This window comes from Anabrus simplex, chromosome 13 (genome assembly GCF_040414725.1).
Source record: "Anabrus simplex isolate iqAnaSimp1 chromosome 13, ASM4041472v1, whole genome shotgun sequence".
NCBI lineage: Eukaryota > Metazoa > Arthropoda > Insecta > Orthoptera > Tettigoniidae > Anabrus > Anabrus simplex.
In genome coordinates this window covers 36,922,137-36,946,988 of record NC_090277.1, presented here as the reverse complement: position 1 = coordinate 36,946,988, position 24,852 = coordinate 36,922,137, and the positions used below count along the sequence as shown (strand labels likewise).

Genomic DNA, 24,852 nt, shown 5'->3' with positions numbered 1-24,852 from the left:
AATCAATCAATACTGATCTGCATTTACGGCAGTCGCACAGGTGGTTGATTCCCTATCTGTTGTTTTCTTAGCCTTTTCTTAAATGATTTCAAACAAACTGGAAATTTATTGAACATCTCCCTTGGTAAGTTATTCCAATCCCTAACTCCCCTTCCTATAAATGAATATTTGCCCCAATTTCTCCTCTTGAATTCCAACTTTGTCTTCATATTATGATCTTACCTACTTTTAAAGATGCAACTCAAACTTACTCGTCTACAAATGTCATTCCACACCATCTCTGCGCTGAGAGATCGGAACCTAACACTTAATTACAAAGTATGTTACAGGTGTTATTTTTAATATCCACCTATTCAATACAAAGAGATCTAGTAAATTAAGGATCATGGAGTAGAACCACCAGCATAATTCAGCAAGGGCCACTACTGAACTACTACATTCTAAATTTACTGTAAGATGTGTCATAAAATTCTATACCTTCTTCTTATCAAATTTCACCAAATTGTTTGCCTCTTACCAATTTGATTCATTATCTCACCATTTGTGATAATATCCACCCTTCTCTCCTTCATTCTGCTGTAACACCTCATCATGTGGTTATATAACTTAGGTAGTTAATATCCATTATATGAATTGTCCAGTTTTTAATGTTGTGTGATACACATATCAAATTTGCATGGTTTTTTTCCTTTAGTCACGTACTGTATGTGGTAGGTTAACTAAGTATTCTGCTCAATTTTGCCAGAAGAAAGGAAGTCTTTCCCTCTATTTGCTCAGGAAATGCACAATAACTGAACCAGTAATCCACTAGATAACTCGCCACCACAGTTCCAGATCGATCTATTGTGTTATATGAGTAAAACTGAGGTGCATCTTGCGAGACATATCTCAAAGGAGGATTAAGACTGAAGTCACTGGTGAGATAGATCTTTCTATGTAGATGAATAAAGTTTGTTGTCCGCTAACAAGATGTGTCTCCTTCTGCCTCATATGTATCTCTCACACTCTCAACTGACACCACAGTTGTGTGAACATCTTCTGATCCTGCTCGATCTTTTGTAACTTTTCTATTCCACAGTAGCGGCAATGAAGCAGAAATTGCTGAGGTTCTGTTTCGTTTGATTGTGATAATACAAATGTATGGTCTGAACTTCTAAATATGTACTTCAGAGAGAATTCCACACTGAGTCATACATGCCACAAACATTGTGAACTTTTAAATGCTGAGTTGGCAGGGGTTAAAGAAAAAAGAAAGGTAATAAATATGAAAATTGTGAATAGAGCCCTAATTTTGTGCTTTGAAAAATATCCTTGCATCCAATAAAAAAGTGTGGCTATTGAAACAATAACTATGGTGCTTTAGAACTGTTAGGTCATGGCCTATCAAGTGACTGCTGCCCAGCCCTAAACCTTCATGTTATGTGTTCAGCACGAGAAATTCCTCAGACATTATTCTTTAGACTGTGGCGTTATGTTGCCTTTAGATAGCTCTTCAGTTGTTCTCATGTAGGCTGAGTGGACTTTGAACCAGCTCTTACATTCAGATAAAAATCTTTGACCTGACCAGTAATCAAACCTGAGTCTCCAGTTAAGTGGCAGACGCGCTACCGCTAGACTGCAGCACCGCAGCACTGCCATGATGTGAAACCATGAAAAAGCTTAGTTGCATTTTGTAAGCAGGAAACTGGTGGAGTAAAACAATGGTTTGAAATTGATGTGCAGGCTGCCTATATGGTGTCAATTTAAATATCTTGAAACGGTAGCTAATTTATTATCATCATTAAATATCTTCTGCATGACGTATGATGTATTTAAAGGGGAATCCTGGGGCTTTGAAGGAGGGGTTGCTACCAATTGCAATTCAACACAGAACAATACAGAACAACATTAAGTTTATAGCTTATGGTAACAGATTTGTCTTACTCCTGTAAGTACATTAACTGGGAATTCGTTTGACCATCAATTCTCACTGCAGCACAACTGTCAACATGCAGTAAATAGCTATGATTGCTTTTAATAATCTACCCTTAATCACATTGTCTGCCAGTATGCTGAATATTTTTCCAAAGGTTTCTGTTACTTGCCTTCTCAAAGAACATAAATATTACTGTCTGTTCTTCTTGTAACATTTTTCATACTGACACACACTTAAAATCTGATCCTGGTAGCCCCTCTGTGCTCTGTAACCTCACTGGTTTTCATCCAACATACTGTCAACTACTGATTGCACCCTACATTTCAAAATGCTGGTACGACATTGGCTGGTGTAATGAATAGTTCGATACCTTGGTAGTTTTAATAAGGCTTCCTGTTCCCTTACTTATAGATAGGCACAGTTACTGTTTTTTTCCAATCAGAAGTTAAATTATTAACACTCCATGCTTATCTTATTACTCTATTTTATTTAATCTCTGGCTTCCTACTATATTTCACCATTTCAAGTTTAATTTCTTCTATTCCTGCAGCTTTATGACAGTGGAGTTTATTTACCATCCTTTCTACATCCTCAAACACAATTGTCCTCTCCCCAGAAACTTGGTTGCTTGTGAAGTCACCAGGATGATTTCCTTTTACGTTGAAAAGCTTTTAAAAATATTCCTCTACCTCCTGTGATTCCCTGGGATCTATTATTAGTTCACCTGATTTATTCAAAATACCATTCATTTCCTTTATCTCCTCAGTTTCAAGGTTCTTTATTACTGTCCAGATAGGTTCTCCTGTTGTTTGACCTAGACTTTCCAAGTTATTACCAAAATCTTCCTACAATTTCTTCCTGGAACCAGCAAGTATTTGTGTCACTTAGTTTCATTCATCTGTGCACAAATCCTTGTCTTCATCAGTCCTTGTTTGGAACCATTTCTGATATGCCTTCTTTTAAAGTTTACAAGCTGCTCTCACTTCATCACTCCACCACCATGTTCACTTTTTTCCTATTTTTACATTCACTTGTTCCTAGGCACTCTCTTCCTATTTCTACTACAGCATCCCTATATGCCACCTGTATACTTTCTATATCCTTAACCTGCTTACTATCTATTTTTGCTAATCATATCCATGTTCTTCTGTCTAATTTCCTCATCATGGAGTCGGTAATCCCACACATTCTGAATTCTAAGTTGGTTATGGTATATTCTGTTATGGATCTGGTGCCTCTACCCTCCTATGTGCACCAACTAGCACAGATGTCTAGCAGATGCTTCCCATTTCTATTAGCTTCAATATCTTGCCCACATTGAATAGTTTTGCTATAATAATAGTAGAAAACCAGAGCTCAACTCTTATACTTATATTATGAAGACCTTCTTTAACATACAAGCATTCATGCTATCAAAGTAAAAAATGGATAATACCTGTCACAAAGGGAAAATTAGAAACCTCTGGATTGTGATGTTACCTAAATATTTTAAAATTCAGATAGGTAGTTCAGATAACAAATAAGTAGATTGCGAATAAGATTGAGAAGTTGACCATAGGTTTATGTTCGTGGGATGCATGTTCAGAAACCCAGGAATCGTTCGGCTAATTTCATAGGTACGCGTATATGGTAGGAATTTGGTATCAGTCAGGAAATGGTACTGATATAAATAGATGGAGAATGTAATAGTTCTCTAGATATGTGTAGGTGAGCACAGGATAGTGCACATTGGAGATGTGTGTTAAACTATTCTACAGACCTGCAGGTTAGTGTAGGATATAGTGACATGGAGATCTGTATCAATCTAGACTACGGACCTAGGTTGGCCACTGATATTGTAGTGGCATTGTCACTGTCTTCTCACCAAGGTGCTTGTGGTTCAGTCCCAGTCGCTGCATGTGGGGTGTGTGGAATGAAAGCCTTGTCTCTGTGATTTGATTTCTGTGGAAGTCTGAGCTGTGTGGCTGTGATAAAACTGTTGACATTAATGGAGAACTGCACACCTGCTTTTTTTTACTTGGTTGGTATATATATGATGACCCTGATAATAATATATTTCCTGTACCTATTTTTGTTTCAGTAAAAGTTAGTGGAAGTAATTTTGGGCTCATTTTCATATAAATACATCTGTTGCTGTGTGAAATGGACCAGAAAATAGAGATCAAGGAGGAACCTGTCTGGCATGATGGCACAGTAAGTAGATCGTTCGTAAGTATCATTCCTGATTACTTTATAGTGATCAAAATTATGATATTCTGAAAGATTTTCAGATCTATAACTTATGAAATATATAATATGGATTAATGTTTGTTGCATAACAAGGGGCATAAGCACTCCAAATTTTGAAAGCTACTTTGTCAGATGTTTCATTGCACGACATCTAGGTGGTATGGAAATACTAAGTTCCCATGGAGGGAATTAGATATTTTTCCACCAATAGAGCATATCAAAAATCAAAACTCTTGCTGTGGTAGCGAGTCTGACTCGGAAACCGGCAGATACTCCTTGTATCACTTCCCACTCCACCCAGCTATCTCTTTTCTTCTTAGAAATTATTAGCATGTCGGAGGCCATGTAGATTGAGTCGATGGTCACGGCGGGGGAGCGGGCTACGGGGGCCCCCCGTAAAAAAAAAAAAAAAATAAATAAATAAAATTCACCTGCATACACCCCAGCGTCAGTGTGTAGGGTCTGGCACATCCCACTCTGACGAGTCTAGTGTCAGACGAAACGCTGGTTAATAGAGCAAACGCCTGTAAAAGCCATACATCTAATTTCTTATCTGATCTAGGTGGTAGTCTGGTAGGTATGCTGTACATTGTAAATGTAAATGGTCATAAGATGTGTGATGGTGGCATGCTGGATGTCATTCATTATTATTGGAAATGGTGGGTAGTGTTTGACATTAGAAACTTGGATTTATGGTTTTTCCCCATGCATAGTTAGTATAAAGATTGATTACTTGACACTAATTATTTTCAGTGTAGATTAACTGAGCAGACCCTATGCTTTAGAGAATGAGTCTTACCTACAGGGCCCCAGTAAGATTCCCTCTGACTTTGAGATATCATTATCTGAAACTAAGAGCTGATTCAGGATCCATCCAATGCCATGGACATCTTGTTCTTCATTTGGTAAAATTACTGACAGTGACATTACAAATTTTTGATAGTAACTGGTCATGCTCTTTTCGCCTAAAGTCATGAGACAGGAGGAATGAATTCCCCATTGCATTATTGATCATTCTGTATTATCTTTTTTGGAACCAACTGATGTACTGCTACTTTTCTCACTGGCTGCGGGTTATATTGGTGTTTATATGGGGAGTTGTCTAATTATTGATATTTGCTCACCTTTAACTCTTGATTTAATAAATTTTATGATGTTGATGTTAAATTTGTATTATTAGTTTTCCCAATTAGTTATATTATGGGCCTGTGTTGTCATGGAGAGAAATTTTTGTTGTGATTTTTTCAAGTTTTTAGTTGTTTTTGTACAATTTCTCATGTTGTACTCCATCTGCTTCCACTCTATTTTCTCCTGTTTTTTGATATCAATAAATTATTTATAAATTGGTTTACTTCATGATTTGAAAGTTTACACTGCCAGCTGGAAGATCTACAGCCATCTCCAAGGTCAGAGCTACATTAAGCTAACTCTGAACAATTCTGTTGAATTTCTGTGATTTATTGTAATGTAAAACAATAAAAACTTTGGGCAGCTGTTGAAGCCACTGAAAATCAAAGTCTAGAGAGATTTATGGGAGGAGGATGATGATTATTTGTACTCTTCTAGTTGTTCAACCTAAAGCTTGCTCAGGAAGATCATAGCTAGTTAGCAATGCTGATGGCACTCCTGGATGGAGGAGTTGGAGCAATTTTTGAAAGTAGTGTCCTTACAATAGTAAGTACCCAGTAGTGTTCTTTAAAGAATGCCTTAAATATGTCCTCGCAATATGAAAAGTTATGAAACCTTGAAGGATATACAAACACCACCAGGTCGTACTCAGTCTAATTCAGCGTCTTGAGAGTTACTCATCCATATTGAAGTACAACTTCTATTCATTGGTATGATGGAAAGCCACCTTGTTGGAACATTGAAATTATGAGCATGCTCCTTTGAAAAAACTTGGCAAATGAAATGGAATTTGATGGGGAGATATCTGTATGGAGGGTTGTGTCCTTTCAGTCTGGACAGTTTTGACGTACATTTGTCCTAGGCAATTCCTTTTCTCCAGACCCAGTCGTTATACCATTTCTTATGTCAAATAATATGTCCTTTTTTTTACACTCAAATTTGAGAAAGATCTTTGTAGAGGCAGTTAATGTAAAACAAAATCGCAATTTTGAAAGTCTGTTAAGCAGCAACACATTATAACTAAAGAATTTGTCCAATCACCATTTCTTTTGTGGTTATTCGTTGTCCTGTTCCTACAGCTTCTGCCATTGGCCAAGTGTGGCGCTCCTCATAGAAATGTATATACTGGTCTGGATATACTTGACAAGCTTTGAAAGCTCACTTATCTAGCTGGCCTTAATAGGCACCTGAAAGAAATAATAATAATAATAATAATAATAATAATAATAATAATAATAATAATAATAATAATAATAATAATAATAATAATAATACTGTATTACTATAAAAGACAAAAAAGCCAAAAAGAAAAGGTGCTACATACATAGGTTTCCATCGTAAGCTTTGCTTGAAGGAAGCATTATTTTGCTGGTCTTTTTGAGTTTGAAGGTTGAACTCAAAGGTGTCCTGTTCATTCTTTGGTTTACCATCTTATAATGCTCTTTCTCTCATCCTCTGAAAACTGTGCCATACATACTTTTCTGCAATTACAATCAGGGCCAGTTTTGTTGGCTTCTGCCCATAATCCTTTCAAGGTTACAAATTCCTCACCCCTACATCTGGCATTTTTTTTCTATTTCCATAACATGTTGGTCTTTATTTACTTAAACGTTCTTTCACTGTGGTTGTGCATATTCACTATCTGACTCGGACATCAACAGGCACTCACTATAACAGATTAAGTGTGAAAATACAAAATTATGTGTGTGGCTCATAACACGCTTAACAGTTTATTAACATTATTGTCAATAATCCACTCATTGAAAATTCTTGCTCACTCTAAACACTGCCCACTGCATTGGAATATGTATCCTTTTCACCGCAATAGATAGGGCTTGCCATCAGGAACAAAACAGCTATCTCAGTTAAATTTTTTATTTTTTTGAAATATATTTGTTTCTGCACTCACTAATTCAATTAATAACAGGCCTGGGCCTTCGCTTGAAGTGACAGTGTTGAAATGTCTGGAGATAGATTTGATACAGCCACCCTCAGAATGGAATGTTGATATTCATCACTGATCTGGGAACATAACTTCATTTTTGGAAATGTTTGTTCACAGATACAAGTATTTGCAAATGCGCAGAAGAATTTTCTCACAAATTTTAAGAAAGCTGGAAATGTTTTATTACTAAGTGCTCTGTAACAGTTAATAAGATGTCCTTCCATGAACTTGTCCCTTAATTGGGACCAACACTTAAGCTCAATTACAGTAATTAGATCTGTAGTTGCACAGGTGCATTACCGACATCAATTGCAAATGGATTTTTGAACAAATCAATTTTTTCCGTATTCACAGGAAGGTCCTTAAATCTGGTTTCAAACTCAGTATTCAGTAGGTCAATCAACATAATAAACTGATCATATGGCACTGAACTGTTTGAGTTCACTTCTTGAAGCACAGTACAGCATGAAAAGTATGGGAACGTGCCTTACTCTAATTGCTGAGAAAACAATTTCAGTTTAGTTTGGAACACTAACCCATAACTATACACTTCATTTAAAAGCATGCAAAAATCTGTGAGTATTGCTAAATCCCACATTCAAATTTTAACTGCAGAGTCGGTCACTTCTTTCTGTTTGATATTCATAAATGTGTTTATTTCTCCACGAAGATAAAAGAAACATTCAAATATATTACCAAGACTAAGCCAGCGTACCTCGTTATGATAAATTACATCACCATATTCACAATCAATTTCAGCCAGAAATGACTGGAACTGCAGATGATGGAGTCCACATGATCGAATATAATTAATTGTAGATGCCACTGTGTTCATCACATGTTGTAAATTTAATGCTTTTTCGTATAGCACTTGATGAATAATGCAGTGTAATTCAAGAGGCATATCAGTATTTCTGTTAGTGAATTTGTTTTTTATTTTTCCAATCTATCCAGTTTTTGTACCACTAATATTACTTGCTCTATCTGTTGTTATAGCTGCCAGTCCATCCCATCGTAAATTGAGATCCTTCAATGTTTCACTTAGTTGGAGAAACAAATCCTTGCCTGTTACAGTTCCGTGGATGCTTCTTAAAGATGCCAGCTCCTCAGTTATTTCACTCGCTTTGTCAATCCCACAAATAAAAATTAAAAGTTGTGCTGTGTCATGGACATCATTACTTCCATCCAAAGACAACAAAAAGCACTCGAATGATTTAGATATTTCGTGTAGTTGTGAGCGCAAGTTAGCCCCAAGTTCTTCTGCTCTTCTCGTCATTGTATTCCACGGTAAGCTGCCCGAATTTATCAGTTGTTTCTCTTCAGGACACATTTCTTCTATTACAGAAAGTATACAGTTCATCGCAAACTCCTCATCAGAAAATGGTTTCTCTTTTGCGGCCAATGAATGTGCATCTTTATAGTTCGCGAAGACTGCAGCTATATTTTCCTTGATCTGTTTTTGAGCAGTGAGACTTTTAATTAAATTAGATATCTTTTCCTTCCATAATACCCAATCGTATTTATTATATATAGATTTGTGCTTCAAATCAGAATGCTGTCTGACTTTGTATTCTGTACAAACTGATGTATTTTCCTTGCATATCAGACACATTACTTTCTCACTATTCTCAATACAAAAATAGTCGTCAGTCCATTTTTCTTTAAAAGCACAGCACTCGCAATCCACTTTTCTACGTTTGGAAGGGGACAGTCTTTTTCACAAATAAATTATTAAAACTGCTTTGAATAACAACAGTTTGTAAAAATGCTAGTTTCCAGTAAATTAGTAAACCACAATGAACCTCTCAGAGCACTTTCCGGGTACAAACTGGCCATTTCCTGTGGATGTCTCAAGATAACTCTACCTGTTGAATCCCCCGTGGAATGCAGGAGGCCTTTCACTCTCCAGGCAAGTCTGCAGCTGTAATTCCGAAAAATGAACAGATGAAGTTTAACTCTTATCTGTGTTTAAGCTGGGAATAATTATGCATCTTAGAATTATTTTACAACCCAGTAAAAAAAAACATCATGTCAAAACTAAACTGAATAATTCAGAGATATTTCTTATCATTTTATCCCTTATCACCGTAAATTACAATAAAGTTTTTATTATGTATTTTTTCCGGTACCTTCGAAAAACAAAAAACTTCGCGGGCCAAGTCCGGTTATACGTTGAGCACCCCTGGACTAAATCATAACCTTGAATTCATAATATCTGTTAGGAGTTTGTGGGTATTCCAGGGAGTTTTTGATGATAGGGACCACTGTCTGACCTGTAGTGAACTAAGTGTCTCTACACTTAGAATAAAGAAAGTGAAGCTGCTGACAAATAAGGCTAGAAAATCTCCAGGGTGGGTATTTTTGTCAGACATCCATGAAATTTTTTGCTAAGGGCTTTACGTCACACCGACACAGATAGGTGTTATGGCGACGATGGGATAGGAAAGGCCCAAGAGTTGGAAGGAAGCGGCCTTGGCCTTAATTAAGGTACAGCCCCAGCATTTGCCTGGTGTGAAAATGGGAAACCACGGAAAACCATCTTCAGGGCTGCCAATAGTGGGATTCGAACCTACTATCTCCTGGATGCAAGCTCACAGCCGCGCGCCTCTACGCGCATGGCCAACTCGCTCAGTGTTGATGTAATTACACTTAAGGAAGCGGAAAGGATGGTAAACAAAGTCCATTGTCGTAAAACAATAGGAATAGATGAAATTTGATCTGAAATGGTGAAGTTAAGTGAGATGGTATGCATGAAATGGCTTCAGAGTGTAATAAGGTCATCATGGAGCGGTAGTAAGGTATCTTCAGATTGGACAAAACCTGTAATTGCACATATCTATAAGCAAGGGATGGGGAGAATTGCAACAAATATCATGGCATCTCATTGATCAGTATACCAGGCAAGGTGTTCCCTGTCATCTTAGAAAGGAGGGTGATATCAGTGGTTGAGAGGAAGTTGGATGAAACTTAGTGTGGTTTCAGCCCACAAAGGGGCTGTCAGGATCAGATTATCAGTATGCTGCAGGTAATTAAATAAAGCTGTGGGAAGAATAGACAGTTATGCTTATACTTCGTGGACCTAGAGAAGTCATATGACACTACCAAGGGAAAAGACATTCCCCATACTGGGACACTATTGGATTCTTCTTCTCCTTCCTGATAAGTTTCAGCTTATGCAGGTGGTTCAAGTGTAAATTAACCCTTTATTATGTAACATATCGCCATATGCCACATATTATCATGAGTAGCACACAGGGTTCATTTAAGAAAACAGATTATTGCATGTAGGACGACAATGGCTGTTAGGAAGCTATACTGCACCTAGTTAGAGTGAAGTCGATACCAAGCCATGGATAGACGGACATTTTTCGAGTCTGAACGAAGCTGTAGGACGTGTAGGTGCAGAGATTCTGTCCGCTGGTTAACATTGTCAACCAACCACGTGCTGGAGTGGGGATAACCGAGCTTCCGGAGCTGGCAAACTGCAAGCGAAATGTAGACAACTTGACCCTACCTGGTATAAAATTTCATTGGAATCTGTCAGAAGATATCCGTCACGGAGCCATATTCCACAGTCTGTTCGTATGAGAGAACGAGACTTGAATTGTCCTATGTCTGTGAATAATAACATTGTATAATTATGCCTGTTTCATGTGTATTACGTTCAAACCTATAGCCAGGTTTGAACCTGTTTTGGTTGTGGGACCGGAAGGCCAGTATTTATGGGGCGAAGTTCTTTGGCAGGACGGAGGTAGGAAGGTTGTTGAAAAAGAACTTGGAAAGGGGAGGCCGCGCCATGTTAGAAGCTCTGTTTGTTTTAATTATGGTGTTTTAATTCATGTAATAAACAGTGATCTGGACAGTTACCTCTGTCTAAAATATTCATATTTGAGTAGTCGCCAGGGTGCGGGCTGGTGAATGACTGTATACGTTGCTAATTTCAGACTGTGAGTGCTCGTTATATTTGAGGCGTCTCACATATGTATTTTGTTCACGGTAGCAACAAGTGTTCGGGACGCGGGCGCGGAATGCGCGTATGTCGTGTGCGTACCGTCTCATATATTGCCATTGTGAAGGACAGGAAACTGCCTGCAATCTAATGGTGCATTTATTTAACTGTAACTCTGTTGCACAGGTTGTTGCCTAATTGCAACCTAATCATTAGGGGTGGATCCCATGTGCTCGTTGCATAAAGAAACGGCGAAGAAGACTTCCACAACAACTACATTGGAGGATACCAAGGCTTACTGGAGAATCATGGCCGTCTTTGGACTCGAGAGGACGAGGCTATGACTCCTGGAGATCGCTGAGATGTCAGGCTAAGGCCTGAATGACACCAGCGGTCATGTGATCGCCGTTGCTGGTTCCTGTCGTTACAGCTAAGCTTTCTAATGTCTATTAGCATGTTGTAGTTATCAGATAGATATACTATAGGCAAATTAGATTTCTATGTAAATATTGGTGCATATTTAAAGTCATCCAGAGAGGCGTATGTCTTGATTTAACTTCAGTAAAGTAAATGTGTTCATAAGCTATTGCATGTATTAGCTTGGGATGTGAGTGTGTTATATAGATAGTTGGGAATTAAAGGAAATAATTAGGTTACAGTTAGTGTTGTATGATTTGATTTTCTGGTTATGTGTTTCTGTCTGTGTATTCCACTATGTTATTTGAGATTTATTGGATAGCGTCCTCACAGAATTTTTAGGCCTTAAGCCTTAAATGTCGCATGAGGACGAGGGTTATGTTATCAGGATTAGAGTAGGATTTTTCTTTATCCTTTATTTACTGTCATCTCTGCACGTAGCATGCATTTCAGGTACCATTAAGACGTGCGACAGAGCTGTGGACACCGTCGAATCAATTAAGATCTTTAGATATGCAGGGAAAGCAGATTTAGAATTTATATGGGTCGGACTTATGTGACGCGAGTTGTGAGGCTAGAGGATGCTGATATATGCATAACGAAGGCACAAAACTAGGAAAGTTTACCTAGGGATTGAAACCAGAGGCCCGAGCGCCCATCCGTGTTGAATTAAGTGGGGGGTCAAACCCATGTTACGTTGCGTAAAGAGCGCGTGTAGCCCGAAATGGCTATTGAGGCCAGATATGTGTAAGTGATAGGCAGTAGCCCTATGTATTTGCTGGGATTGAGGCATTATCGTATGTGAAATCACCGGCTGGTAATGTGGGCTAATTAAGAGCCGAGCTTGTTATTGTGAGAAGGGATCCATGTCTCGGGTAGGGAGACCTAAGCCAGGCAAGCCAAGCTGGCTGGAATCCGCCAGCCGTGAGTGAATGAAGGCCTTAGCTGACAGCGTCCACTGAGTCCAGCCTGTTAGAACAATTCTAAGAAACCTGCAGCCCCTTGCTAGCCTGTCGCGTTTGGTTTGTGTGTCACAGCTGTATGCATTCCTTTCAGTGAGGGTGCAAGTCGGAAGTATTGTGCCGAGCCAGGCGCAATTGGTCTATGCCCACATATCGGAGCTGAACTCAGATTGATATCCGATGATATGCATTTTCCCATGTGTCCTTTGTTTACAGGTGTGTGTGTGTGTGTGTGTACACTTGTTTTTCTGATGGTGTTGTGACCAGTGTTTTATTGTTTATTTTGCTTAACCAACGTTGTTTAAATGTGCGTTTATTTTAGTTCGTAAGCTAATAGCTGGGTTGTAAGGTTTCTTAACCATTCTCATTTGCATATGGCTCGGGCCATATTTAGAGTCTGTGTTTTTCTTTTGGAAGGGAGAGTAGGATGGCTTGAACAAGAGGTTTATTTATCCCATTGTCCAAATATATTTGCATCGGACTGTATTTATATCAAGTTAATGTGTATTTGCCTAATAGTGTATTGTCTGATAACATCACATTTTCTTGGACAATTTTAGTATTGCGAACGTTAGACATAAAATTAGAAAGTTTAGTGGCGGCGACAAACCACTCGAATGTAACGCGTATCCAAGTACATTTCTGCTGTGATCATAAATATTTGTTCCTCGGGTCGTAACTCGATTTATGTAAATTTGATTCACTTGTTGTATTTTTCAAATAATGTGCTCGGTATAGGTTCTCTTTGGCCCAGAGAGGTCGTCGGTTCATTTAATTTTTCTTTATTTGTGACATTTAGTATGAATGATATCTATGTTTTATTGAATAAATTCATCTTTGCCTTTTTTTTTTTTTTTGGGTTCTTATTCACTAGAATAATGACCATAGATCCTGTCCAGGTACTAATTTAGTATGCTTCATCTTTTAGCTTGATTTATTTTCGCCCAATCACATCGAACCACTCCACGTGTTCTTTCGCTGATGCTAGCCCACTTTTATGAAAGGGGATACGGTTCAATAGGGTTTAATTATTTTTTCATTGAAATTTAATGAAACCCTTTTTATTAGTGTCCATGTAATGTGTTTATACAGAAATAAGTGTATGGTTCCATGATAATTATTTTATTATAAAAATTATTACAATTTGCTCTGGCAAGAAATTGACCATAGTTCATTTAGGCTAACTGAAAACACATATGTCGTTTGTGGTTGATATTTTTATCACATTACATAAATTGTCTTTTACTGTGAAAAATACACTTTTTTCACTTACAAAATGTCATTAATGCTACTGAAATGGCTTCTTTCCCATGGTTAGTTCTTTCTTTGTTTCCTTGTACAGTATATAAGCATTTACAATAGCATCATCAAGGAAGAAATAAAAGAGTTTCATCCAGCCACGTCATTGAGAAAGCAAATTGACGGGAACATTGGCACCGTATGGCTCAGAATATATGGAGCTGTTGAATTTAGTTGGCTTTTCCCCTTGTTTTGAAAATACATATTGTTGAGTTATCAGATAAAGTTACTGTCTCTGATTCACTGCTAGCAGTGCTGTTATGTAAGACTTCATTATACGTATCTGAAAATGTATGATTTTCATAGTATGGATCTCCAAAGTCCATAATCAAGTCCTGTGTGAAACTGCCACTAGGTTGTTGGTCAATACTCCTGATTGCTGATCAAATTTTTCCCTGGGTTGGGGCCCTGAAAGAACTTCCTCAGCATCTGAATCACTTGCATATTCAGAATCTGATCCAATGTCAACCAGCATCTCAATCTCTGGGGCATTCAGACTCCTTTTTGTTATGATTCTGTTAATAAACAAAAATCAGCAATACCACATCAATTGGTACCAGTTTTGCTAATAAAAAACAGCAATGTTTATTACTGGCCCAGTTTCCATATTTTTAGGGGATTGGAAGTGAATTCTGGATTAGGTAGTTGTTTTATATCCGGATGCCCTTCCTATCCTAATCTCTACAGAAGAGCTGATGAAATGGAATTGAACAATGAAACACACACAATCACAGAGTCTCCAACATGAGAGAAGCTATAATAAAAAATAAAAATTCCTGACCGAACCTGGAATCACACCTGGGACCTTCATATCTGGATTCCAGGATGGTATCCACCCTGCTATTATGGCATACTGATAAATTAGTAATAAAACAGTACTAAAACAGTTAATGCTATGGAATCCGGACTTTTGTACTAAGATGCTGTATTCAGTATGGTCCTCTCAAGTTCGCGACCAGCGAGTTGCGGTTAGGGTCGCGCAGCTGTGAGCTTGCTTTCAAGAGACTGTAGGTTCGAATGCTACTGTTGGTAGCCCTGAAGATGGTTTTCCGTGGTTAACCATTTTTACACCTGGCAAATGCTGGAACTTACCTTAATTAAGGCCACGGCTGCTTCCGTCCCACTCCTAGGCCTTCCCAATCCCATCGTCGCCATAAGACCTATCTGTGTCGGTTTGATGTAAAGCGAATAGCAAAAAAAAAACATGTTCACCAATATGCAAACCCACACAAAGCACGGCACTTACTATCTACTTTTCTACATTTGGAAAGGGACATTTTTGTTCACAAATAAATTATTAAAACTACTTTGAATAAAAGCAGTTCGTAAAAATGCTGGTTCACAGTAAATTAGTAAACCACCATGAAACTCTCAAAGCACTTTCTGGGTACAAACTGGTCATATCCTGTGGATGTCTCAAGATAACTGTACCTATTTATTTTATTAGGTTTAGCACATTTTTTTATATTAACCCTTTTTTTCACGTAATTTGTCTCAGCGAGTTGTTTATTGCTCCATCTAGTGATGTAAATATTGTATATTGTAATTTTTTATTTCCATCTGTCTCTTTTGTTATTCATTTGTTCATTCATTATGTTTTTAGCACATTTTTAGCTTATATTATGTAGATTACTTTAATCTCCACTTATTTCACTGAAGATGGCTCAAACGAGTCAAAACATGTTTGCATTTTATTGCTCCATCTAATGATGGAATTATGTTTTGTATTGAATTAGGAGGATACATTTAAATTTTTTGCTTTGTAAAGTGATGGTGACAAACAATAATGGGATAGTGCACTGCCTTGCTGGACTCCAGTTTTGATCTAGAACCAGGATAAATGTCTGTTGCTCAGTCACACACAGCTGGTACAGTTCTGATACAGCATCTGGAATTTTTTTTTAACCAGTAACTCTAGCACATTCCTTTTTACTCAGGCATTCCTATATCTTCTCTCTCGCAAAGCTGTCATATGCCATCTGAATATCAAGGATATCCATACACAGATCTTTGCCTTTTTCCTAATATTTGTCCATTAACTTATGGACACTGAAGATTAGGTCTGCTGTGCAGCTGTTAGGCCTGAAGCCGTACTGTTCTTCAAACTGTGGCTCTAAGATGACCTGCCATCTGCTCTCTAAGATTTCCTCAAGAATCTTCAGCCCATGAGAAAAGAGTATTATTTCCCAGTAGTTGGAGTATTTGAGGTGATTTCCTTTCTTAAACAGGGATATAATGCCACCCTTGAGTGTTTATCTTGTATCTTGTAATCTTTTAAACTGCATTGAGGACTCTGTGTAGCCACTGTAAACCCTGGACTCCTGCTGCTTTAATCATGTCCGTGCTGACTTCATCGATTCCTGGGGATTTCCCTTGTGGCATCTTCTTAAGGTCTCCTTCAGTTTCTGCCCATGTAATGGGAGGTTCCTCTGTGCACTTTTCAACAGCTCGTTCTTTTGTTCTCTGATATGCTTCTGTCCTATTCAATAGGTGAGCAAAATGATTCATCAGAACCTCTGTGATTTCCTCTACTTTCCTGGCCAGGTTTCCATTAGGATCCTCAATTGTTGGGATGGTTTCAGCTGAATTTCTTTTGTTTTTGATCACTCTGAACAGTAATTTCATATTGCCTCTGCTGTCTTCCTTCATTTTTTGAGTAGATTTCTCCCAGCAATTTATACTTTTTCTATTACTCTTTTAACTCTCAATTTCTTGTCCCGGTAAACTTACTCAAGCTCTCCGGCCTTCCCCTTTTCCCTTACCTGTTCTGGCTTGGATTTCTTTCTATCTTGTTCTTTTTGTGCTATGTTCCTTCCTTTATTGAGGATCTTATCTTTAATTCCACCAGGGTGTCTCTTTTTCCCTTATTCTTGCACTTCTCTTCCCACAAACCACTATTGCTTGTGTTATCAAGGTGTTTTTAAATCTTGTGCACTGTACCTCAACACTCTCCACTTCTTCTGTAGGCAGTTATCCTCTTATATGGTCCTCATTCCAATCTGTTGTAATTTCCACACCTTAATTTTTGGTAATTTCCTGTATGTTACTTTTTGTACATTAATGTCTTTCAGAACTGCTACAAATAACCGGTGGTCAATTGCAAATCATTTTGACATCAGTCACACGTCTACCTCTTTCTTTATCTGTAATGAGATAGTCAATGACCGTCTTGCTCTTTCCATCCCATCTGTAATGGGTAATCTTGTGACTGACACTTTTGTTGAACCAATTTTTTTTTTACTACCAAACAGTTTCTTATGCAGAAGTCTAGGTGATGTTACCCTTTTGAATCACTTTTCCCATAGCCATGTGGTCTCATCATCTTCTAATAGCCATTCCTGTCTCTCCCAAGCTGTGCATTGGTATCCCGATGATGATTGCCCTCCCTTCACTGATGTTATCTTTCAGGTCTTCGAGAAATTTGGTCTTTTCATCCTGACTGCAATCCGTCTGAAGGACAGACATTTGCACCAGTATCATCTTCTCTTTCACAAGGTGAACTGTTGACTTTATAATCCTCTCATTGATATACTGGATCTCTTTAATACTATCTAACTCTTTTGACAATATCAATCCAACTCCATTTCTCATCTGTTGTTACCATTCCAGTGGAGGGTATAGCTTTTACTCAACTCTTTCTTGCCTTTACCTTTCCATTTAGTTTCACTCAGTCCTAGGGTTCATGATTTCCTTCTCTCCACGATGTCTACTACTTCTTCACTACTAAATGGGGCCACAACACTAGTTGCAAATATGTTGATTGTTTCTTTTAGAGTGTGTTGCCTTCTGGGGTTGTTGCAAAATTGCAAGACCTGGCCTATCATCTGGCTGTAAGCTGTCATACCTGGTGTGGTTCTGTGAGTACTGTTGTATACTCTGAGTTCTTGGTTTCCATCCAAGGCTCGTGTAAGTGTGGAAAGCAATTGCAGTTACTCTCCAATTGACTTGCTAGCCCTAACATTAAAGATGATTTTCTGTCAGGGTTATCTCCGTTAGCCTTCAGCAGTACCCTGCCATATCTGCAAGGCAGCAGCTTCCAGTTGATTCATGTGTCATTTCCAACACAGTGGCTTCCCCTTCAGGTTGAACTCCTTTGCCCATAATCATTGGTTCTCCCTTAGTTTTTCAGTTTTGGTAGCGGCTACACAACCCTCGGCCAGACAACTGCTGGTAGTACTGTCTACTTTTGCATGCGGTAGCAGGATGTACCTGACCTGACATTAAAGAAACCTTAAAAATGGGTTTAATTAGAAACAGGAATTACAAGAGCAATCTCAGTTATAATTCAGTAACATTTGCTAAAAACCAATGTTTTGTTAAGAATGAAGCCATGTTTTCCACTGTTGACTTCGTTACATTTAACTAAGGCTTTTCAGTATGTCAAATACACAGCAAATACAATGTAAATTATAACATACCTCTAAAATACGCACTAACATACAAAGAAGGATAGGTTACCTAGGAGTATAATGGACTCTGTTATGGAGGTAAGAGAAGTAGAGGTAGACCAAGACGATGATGGTTAGACTCAGTTTCTAACGATTTAAGGATAAGAGCTATAGAACTAAATGAGGCCACAACACTAGTTGCAAATCGAGGATTGTGGCGACGTTCAGTAAATTCACAGAGGCTTGCAGACTGAACACTGAAAGGCATAACAGTCTATAATGATAATGAATGTATGTATGTATGTATGTATGCATACAAAGAATGACATGTTTCATTCTACAAGAACATCCTCAGATTCTATCAAATCACTTGAAAACATGCTTATATATGTACAGTATTGTTTACGTAGCGTAAACTTGTCAATGATAGAGAGGTTAGTGATAACATGAAACAGCAATGGCAAAAATAAAATGAATATACAAGTAAGTTAATTATATAATGAAAAACGTACGTACTTATCTAGACTGCCGATGCTAAGTCCGTTGTCACCAAACACTCTTTCAGGACTGTGGTCATGGAAAGTTTTTGGTGAGGCACGCTGTGCCCGGAGAAGGGAGGGCAAGAATGGGAGGGGCCTTGTGGAGCGATGTGGATCTCTCCTGTTGGATGATTAAATCGAGTATACTGTACAGTGGAGAGGGGAGGGGGAAGTAGGGTGGAGAGACTGGAGCGCTGTGGAACCTTCCATGAACTTGGAGAGGGGAGAGAGGTTATTGACCTACTTCATGTCAAATGTACTTTTTATGTAATATGGATGAATGCAAATTAATAACTTAGGTGAATAAAGTAAGGAACGGTACTATTATTATTATTATTATTATTATTATTATTATTATTATTATTATTATTATTATTATTATTATTATTATAAAAGCAATTTAATGACTAGGTGTTGTCAGATATTATGTGAGTAGAGCGAATAGGGGAGAAATTATTTAAATGTGTATGCTCATTCAGGTTATTTGCATTCGCATTTTTTGCGATGTAAATTTCTATTGCCTCTTTTATATTCAAAATTTACTTTTATTTTCAAAGTGTAAAATTTTAAGATCAGTGTCAATGTCTGTGAAATGGTATGAACAGTCGTATATGTGCTCCCCGAAGGCTGAATGCCGATTATATCTGATCACGTTTTTGTGTTCTTTGTATCTTGTATGGAAATTACGTTTCGTTTGACCTATATATGTGGCGTTGCAGTTAGGTTCTTGGCACTTGAGTTCATATACTCCTGACTTTGAATGAGCATACACATTTAAATAATTCCCCCCTATTCGCTCTACTCACATAATATCTGACAACACCTACTCATTAAATTGCTTTTATCTTAACAATAATAATAATACCGCTCCTTACTTTATTCACCTAAGTTATTAATTTGCATTCATCCATATTACATAAAAAGTACATTTAATATGGAGTAGGTCAATAACCTCTTTCCCCTCTCCAATGTTGATGGAAGGTTCCACAGCGCTCCAGTCGCTCTGCCCTACTTCCCCCTCCCCTCCCCACTGTACAGTATACTCGATTTAATCATCCGAAAGGAGAGATCCACTTCGCTCCACAAGGCCCCTCCCATTCTTGCCCTCCCCTCTCCGTGCGCAGCGTGCCTCACCAAAAACTTTACATGACCACAGTCCTGAAATAGTGTTTGGTGACAACGGACGTAGCATTGGCAGTCTAGATAAGTATGAAAGTTTTTCATTATATAAATACTTGTATATTTATTTTATTTTTGTCATTACTGTTTCATGTTATCACTAAACTCTCTATCATTGACAAGTTTACGCTACGTAAACAATACTGTACATATATAAGCATGTTTTCAAGTGATTTGATAGAATCTGAGGATGTTTATGTAGAACGAAACATGTCATTCTTTGTATGTTAGTGTGTATTTTACAGGTATGTTATAATTTACATTGTATTTGCTGTGTGTTTGATAGACTGAAAAGCCTTTGTTACATTTACAAAAAACCAATGTATCCTTGGTCTAGTTGCACTGATTAGTGCAGTCTTATCTGAACATAGGGCTGGCATTCTTGAAGGCAACAATCAAACTTTTCACTTTTTAAAACATATGAATTTTAGTTACCATGCACAATCTCCCTGTCAGCTGATAGTAATTATGTTCTCACACCTCCATAAGGAATGCTAATGTCAGGCATACAAACCCTCTATGTTGTAGCTCAGTGTGGTTCAAATAACCTATAGGAATCATTGTTTCTATGGTTCATTTGGTTTAGGGTTTATGTCCTTGATGACTTCCTTTCTAAATTTCATATGAGGCAGCCTGCTCTAATCCATCTCTGGTCAGATACTGCATGCTTAATGCCTGACGTCTTTTGGATTGGCCCAAAACAAGTTTGTCCTTTGTAGTTTGTGTCTCATTCTTATCCTTGGCTCTGACTGTAAAAGTGACTGAGATACAAACAGTGCTAGTAACACCATTCCTAATACAGCCACATCCTGTAGGAAAGGGTGTGAAGTTGACGTTCATATGGTGTGCATTTCAGTGAACATGAGAGTCTGGTATGTAATAGCCCTGTTTGGGTAGGAGAGGAAAGCAATGGAAAACTACCACATACTTCATTTCCTTAGTTTGGCTCCTCAGTGGCACCTAGCTCTCTATCACAGCTGATGGTAGAGCTGTTGAGGATCCTTGCTGCCTTCAGGCTGAGCTCTGCACAGACAACAGGAGATATGGATGATACATATTTCATGCTGTGCTGTACTTGCTGGTACAAGAAGTGAAAGATGATAGTGATAAATTTTGAAGTTCTGTCCGGCTCCATGGCTAAATGGTTAGCATGCTGGCCTTTGGCCACTGGGGTCTCGGGTTCGATTCCCGGTAGGGTCAGGATTTTTAACCATCATTAGTTAATTTCACTGGCACGAGGGCTGGGTGTATGTGTTGTCTGCATCATCATTTCACCATCATGACACGCAGGTCACCTATGGGTCTCAAATCAAAAGACCTGCACCTGACGAGCCAAACATGTCCTCGGACACTCCTGGCACTAAAAGCCATACACCATTTCAATTTTGAAGTTGTGAATATTTCAGGATTGATTTCTTTATGATAAGCAGAATATTGTATGTACATTATCCAGATTTTTTAGTATTATTTTAGAAGTTTTATATTATATAATTGCTCCACACTTTAAAAATATCCCTGTGCATTCAAACAGGTCTTTTCCGTTCCTAGAGGTATTTTAGTTATCATGTTTTTTAAGGATCAACATGGAGATTTTCTGAAAATAATGAATTGAACCTGAAACTGACTCATTTACCAGGAAATTATGAATTGTTAAGTCCACTCATATGTAGCTAAGTTTCGTGATTTGTATGAAGAATATGCCTAATATATTAACTCTTCCACAGAACAACTATCTACTTACATCAGACGAGATGCACATGAAAGAAGAAACTAAACCAGAGTTGCCCGAGCCAGGACAAAAACAGGTGAACACATTTGAAGTAATCTAATAGAGCCATAACTGGTTAGGACGTTTCTGTAAGGACAGAAAGAAAAAGAACTTCATAAAGAAGGAACATGCTTAAAAATATGAAAAGCAGTGTCACTGTTAAATTTAAGGTTAGGTTTGAACATAAAAGTAATTATGATAAAAACATGATACAGTGATAATTAACAAAATAAATAAAGAAGTAGTACATTTTAAATCAGAAACATAGTAAAACTTAAAGCAAAAATGTTGTTAGAAACGCAAACTGTCCATGTCGCTTACAGTTAACTATGTTCAAGATTCACTGGAAAGTCCATCATCTGGGTGATTTGCACACGTCTCTTGTGTGGTTTAACATCCACTTTCTCAATAAACTTTAATTTTTCATCATCTGTAAACTGTCTAGCTTCCTTCTTCTCCGTAACTTAATGTCCTGCAAACTACTATGTGTAAGTACAGTAGGCCTAATTTATGAACGTTGTTGCACAATTCTTTTACGAGCATAAACTAAAGCACCAACGTGTCAGCTCTATACGTAAGTGCAGTAGTCTCAATTTACGTAAATTGTTACACACGTAAATACAGTAGGCCTAATTTACATACATAAGTCACTGAGGCCTCTTTCAGACAGTGCGGGAGTAAAACACGCCCGTATGTATGAATGGGTGCACCCGCTTCTGCTGACTTTTACATACACAATGGGTCAAGTGGTGCAAAACTCCCCACTCTTTCCAGCGGATCATTTTCAACACTGTTTTCAATGTGGTAATAAATATGGACCATCATAGCCTTCATTTACACTTATGAAAATACAAAAACATTTCAAGCATGCTGCGTCCTTCACAATTCGTTAGAGAAGAAGGTGGGTACAATTTTGAGGATGCTCGCTCAGTGCTTGAATGAAAGAATGATATCATGCTTTCCCAAACACGAGACCATTTGTATTTCCGACATTTAATGTTACTAAGTTCTGGATGTCCATATCGTGTTCTATAACAACTGCTGTACACCACACAAGAAAATAAAAAGGCTCATGAAAAACTTTTAAATTGAAAATGAGAAATAAATACTGTATGTCTAATGGGTGTGAATGGGCCTACTATTGTTTGTCATCTAAATCCAGTTTTACTTTCCTATAGGTACACTATCAGGTTCTGTACTGATATCGTGAGCACGGTCGATCCGTTGTGTATGACAACATTCATAAAAACTTATGTCCATTAACAAGGAACTGTGGGCTTGGGACCGTGACACACAGTGGACTGCCCTTTCAAACATTTCTCCCATGCGCTGTTACTCTCTACCTCCACATCATCTGAAAGATTCTATTTGAAAAATCAATTCTTAGTTTAGGCCTATGTGGGCCAGTAGGTAAGCACGGAAGCAGCTCAAACCTGCGCCATTTGAAAGAGGCCTCTTGAACGTAAAATTAAGCACCAACATGTCAGACGCAAAGAGAATAAGACTGGCTTGGGGCTGACACCCCCTGCAGTTGTATGCCGACACAGAACCATGCTCCGCGGCCGTAAAAAGCAGTTCTCTACCAAATCCTTACCCAGGCCAGTTGTTGCTGGCCAGGAATGCTAATTTAACCCTTAATCAGGCGCATAGCGGTCTAAACGACTGACCTCTAAAAGTTTTGGTCAGGGAATATGTCTGAAGGTCAGCTATGACCCCCTTCCTCCAGACTATCTCCCCCAAGGGATCGTCTAGCCACCTGATAGGGTGGCCCCTCCTCAGACACCCTGTATACAGAAAGGTAGATGTTCGAGTCAGTCTGCAGTCTTTTACACCGATGAGCCCACTAGTGTAACTTGTGTCTCAGTCATTGTGACCAGTACGCGCCCGGGTGTGTTTTACTAGATTTGTTTAGTTTCGTGTGCATATACATCTCAATATGGATCCTGCTGAAGTGGAATGGATCCGATTATTGATTGAGAGTGTTGAAAAGGAAGAAAGCAAAAGAATAACTGCATTTGTGAAAGACAGAGACAAAGCAGTAGGATGCCTATTGGAAGAAATGGATGAGGCAGCAGAAGATATTTCCAGACAGCAGCCACAAAGTCATGATGAAGGTGATACTGACAATCTTCAGGTTACCGACCATGATACAAATAGTGAGCTATCTGGTGATGATGGATTTGGTGCTGGTGTTTCTGAAGTGAATTTGACAGGCAAGGACGGTAAGACAGAATGGCATGTGCACCCAATATTCGCAAAGACTGGTCGTGGACCAGGTCATAATATATTGTAACACACCTTAATTGGCCTAAAGGTTTAGCCAGGAATGTCAAAACTCCAATTCAAACCTGGGAGCTATTTTTTCCAGACGATATTGTACAAAAGATTGTCGACTATACCAATATTTGGTTAAAACAATGACAATAATTCTTCAGTGTGTTCACATAAAGAAAATATTGCAAAATTGAAGTTGAATATGAAACCAAATATACGTAAAATATTCTATAATTCTCTCACATACATGTTTTTCACAAAGGTGGTTGTTATGCTGTAAAATACGTTTTTATCATTTGAAATACAAACATTTCTGAAAAAATGGTGTTTTAATATATGATTACTTATGCTAGAAATATTACAGTGACAATGGATGAAGGGGAGGATAAATATATATCTAGTTCAAACAGCTTCCATTTTACAAACCAGAAAAAGTAAATAGAACGGAGAGTTATTTTTCAAAGCTTTCAACATTTATTTGTAAATCAACTTAATTTTCAACAATTTTTTATTTTTCTAATGCGGTCATTGAGTACGTAAAAATGTTTGAAATATTATCTAAATAAAAGTAAACTTACTTGTAAGAGTATTAAACTTCAACATTTTAATTAGATTCCAAGGCCGTACAATAAATTATGAAAATAATCGCTGCGGTCTAAAAGACCGTGCGCATCCGAGTGTGTTTGTCGGAAGAGCATGCCCGATTGAGGGTTAAATTACTTACGGTGGGATTTAGTAATGTACTAAAGGGTGACATAAATGTGCTATCCAGGTTTCTTTAGCGTGTATTTAATGCGACATGTCCTGGGACTTTGAAATAATTATGTAATAACCAGGGAAACATGCTGGAGAGGGATGTT

At 38.0% G+C, this 24,852-nt stretch overlaps 1 protein-coding gene across 3 annotated transcripts in view; it reads left to right on the top strand.

The window, feature by feature from the left end:
• The window catches only part of LOC136884690 (gastrula zinc finger protein XlCGF57.1), a 66,501-nt gene that overhangs the window by 5,941 nt on the left and 35,708 nt on the right, over positions 1-24,852 (top strand). For 2 of the 3 annotated variants that reach the window (XM_067156962.2, XM_067156960.2), the window contains exons 2-3: positions 3,996-4,108; positions 21,675-21,755. In XM_067156962.2, coding sequence (XP_067013063.2) covers positions 4,058-4,108; positions 21,675-21,755 — 132 coding nt within the window. In that variant the 5' untranslated portion in view covers positions 3,996-4,057. Of the gene's footprint in view, positions 1-3,995; positions 4,124-21,674; positions 21,756-24,852 lie in introns of all 3 variants that reach the window. The other variant, XM_067156959.2, reaches the window with a different exon arrangement.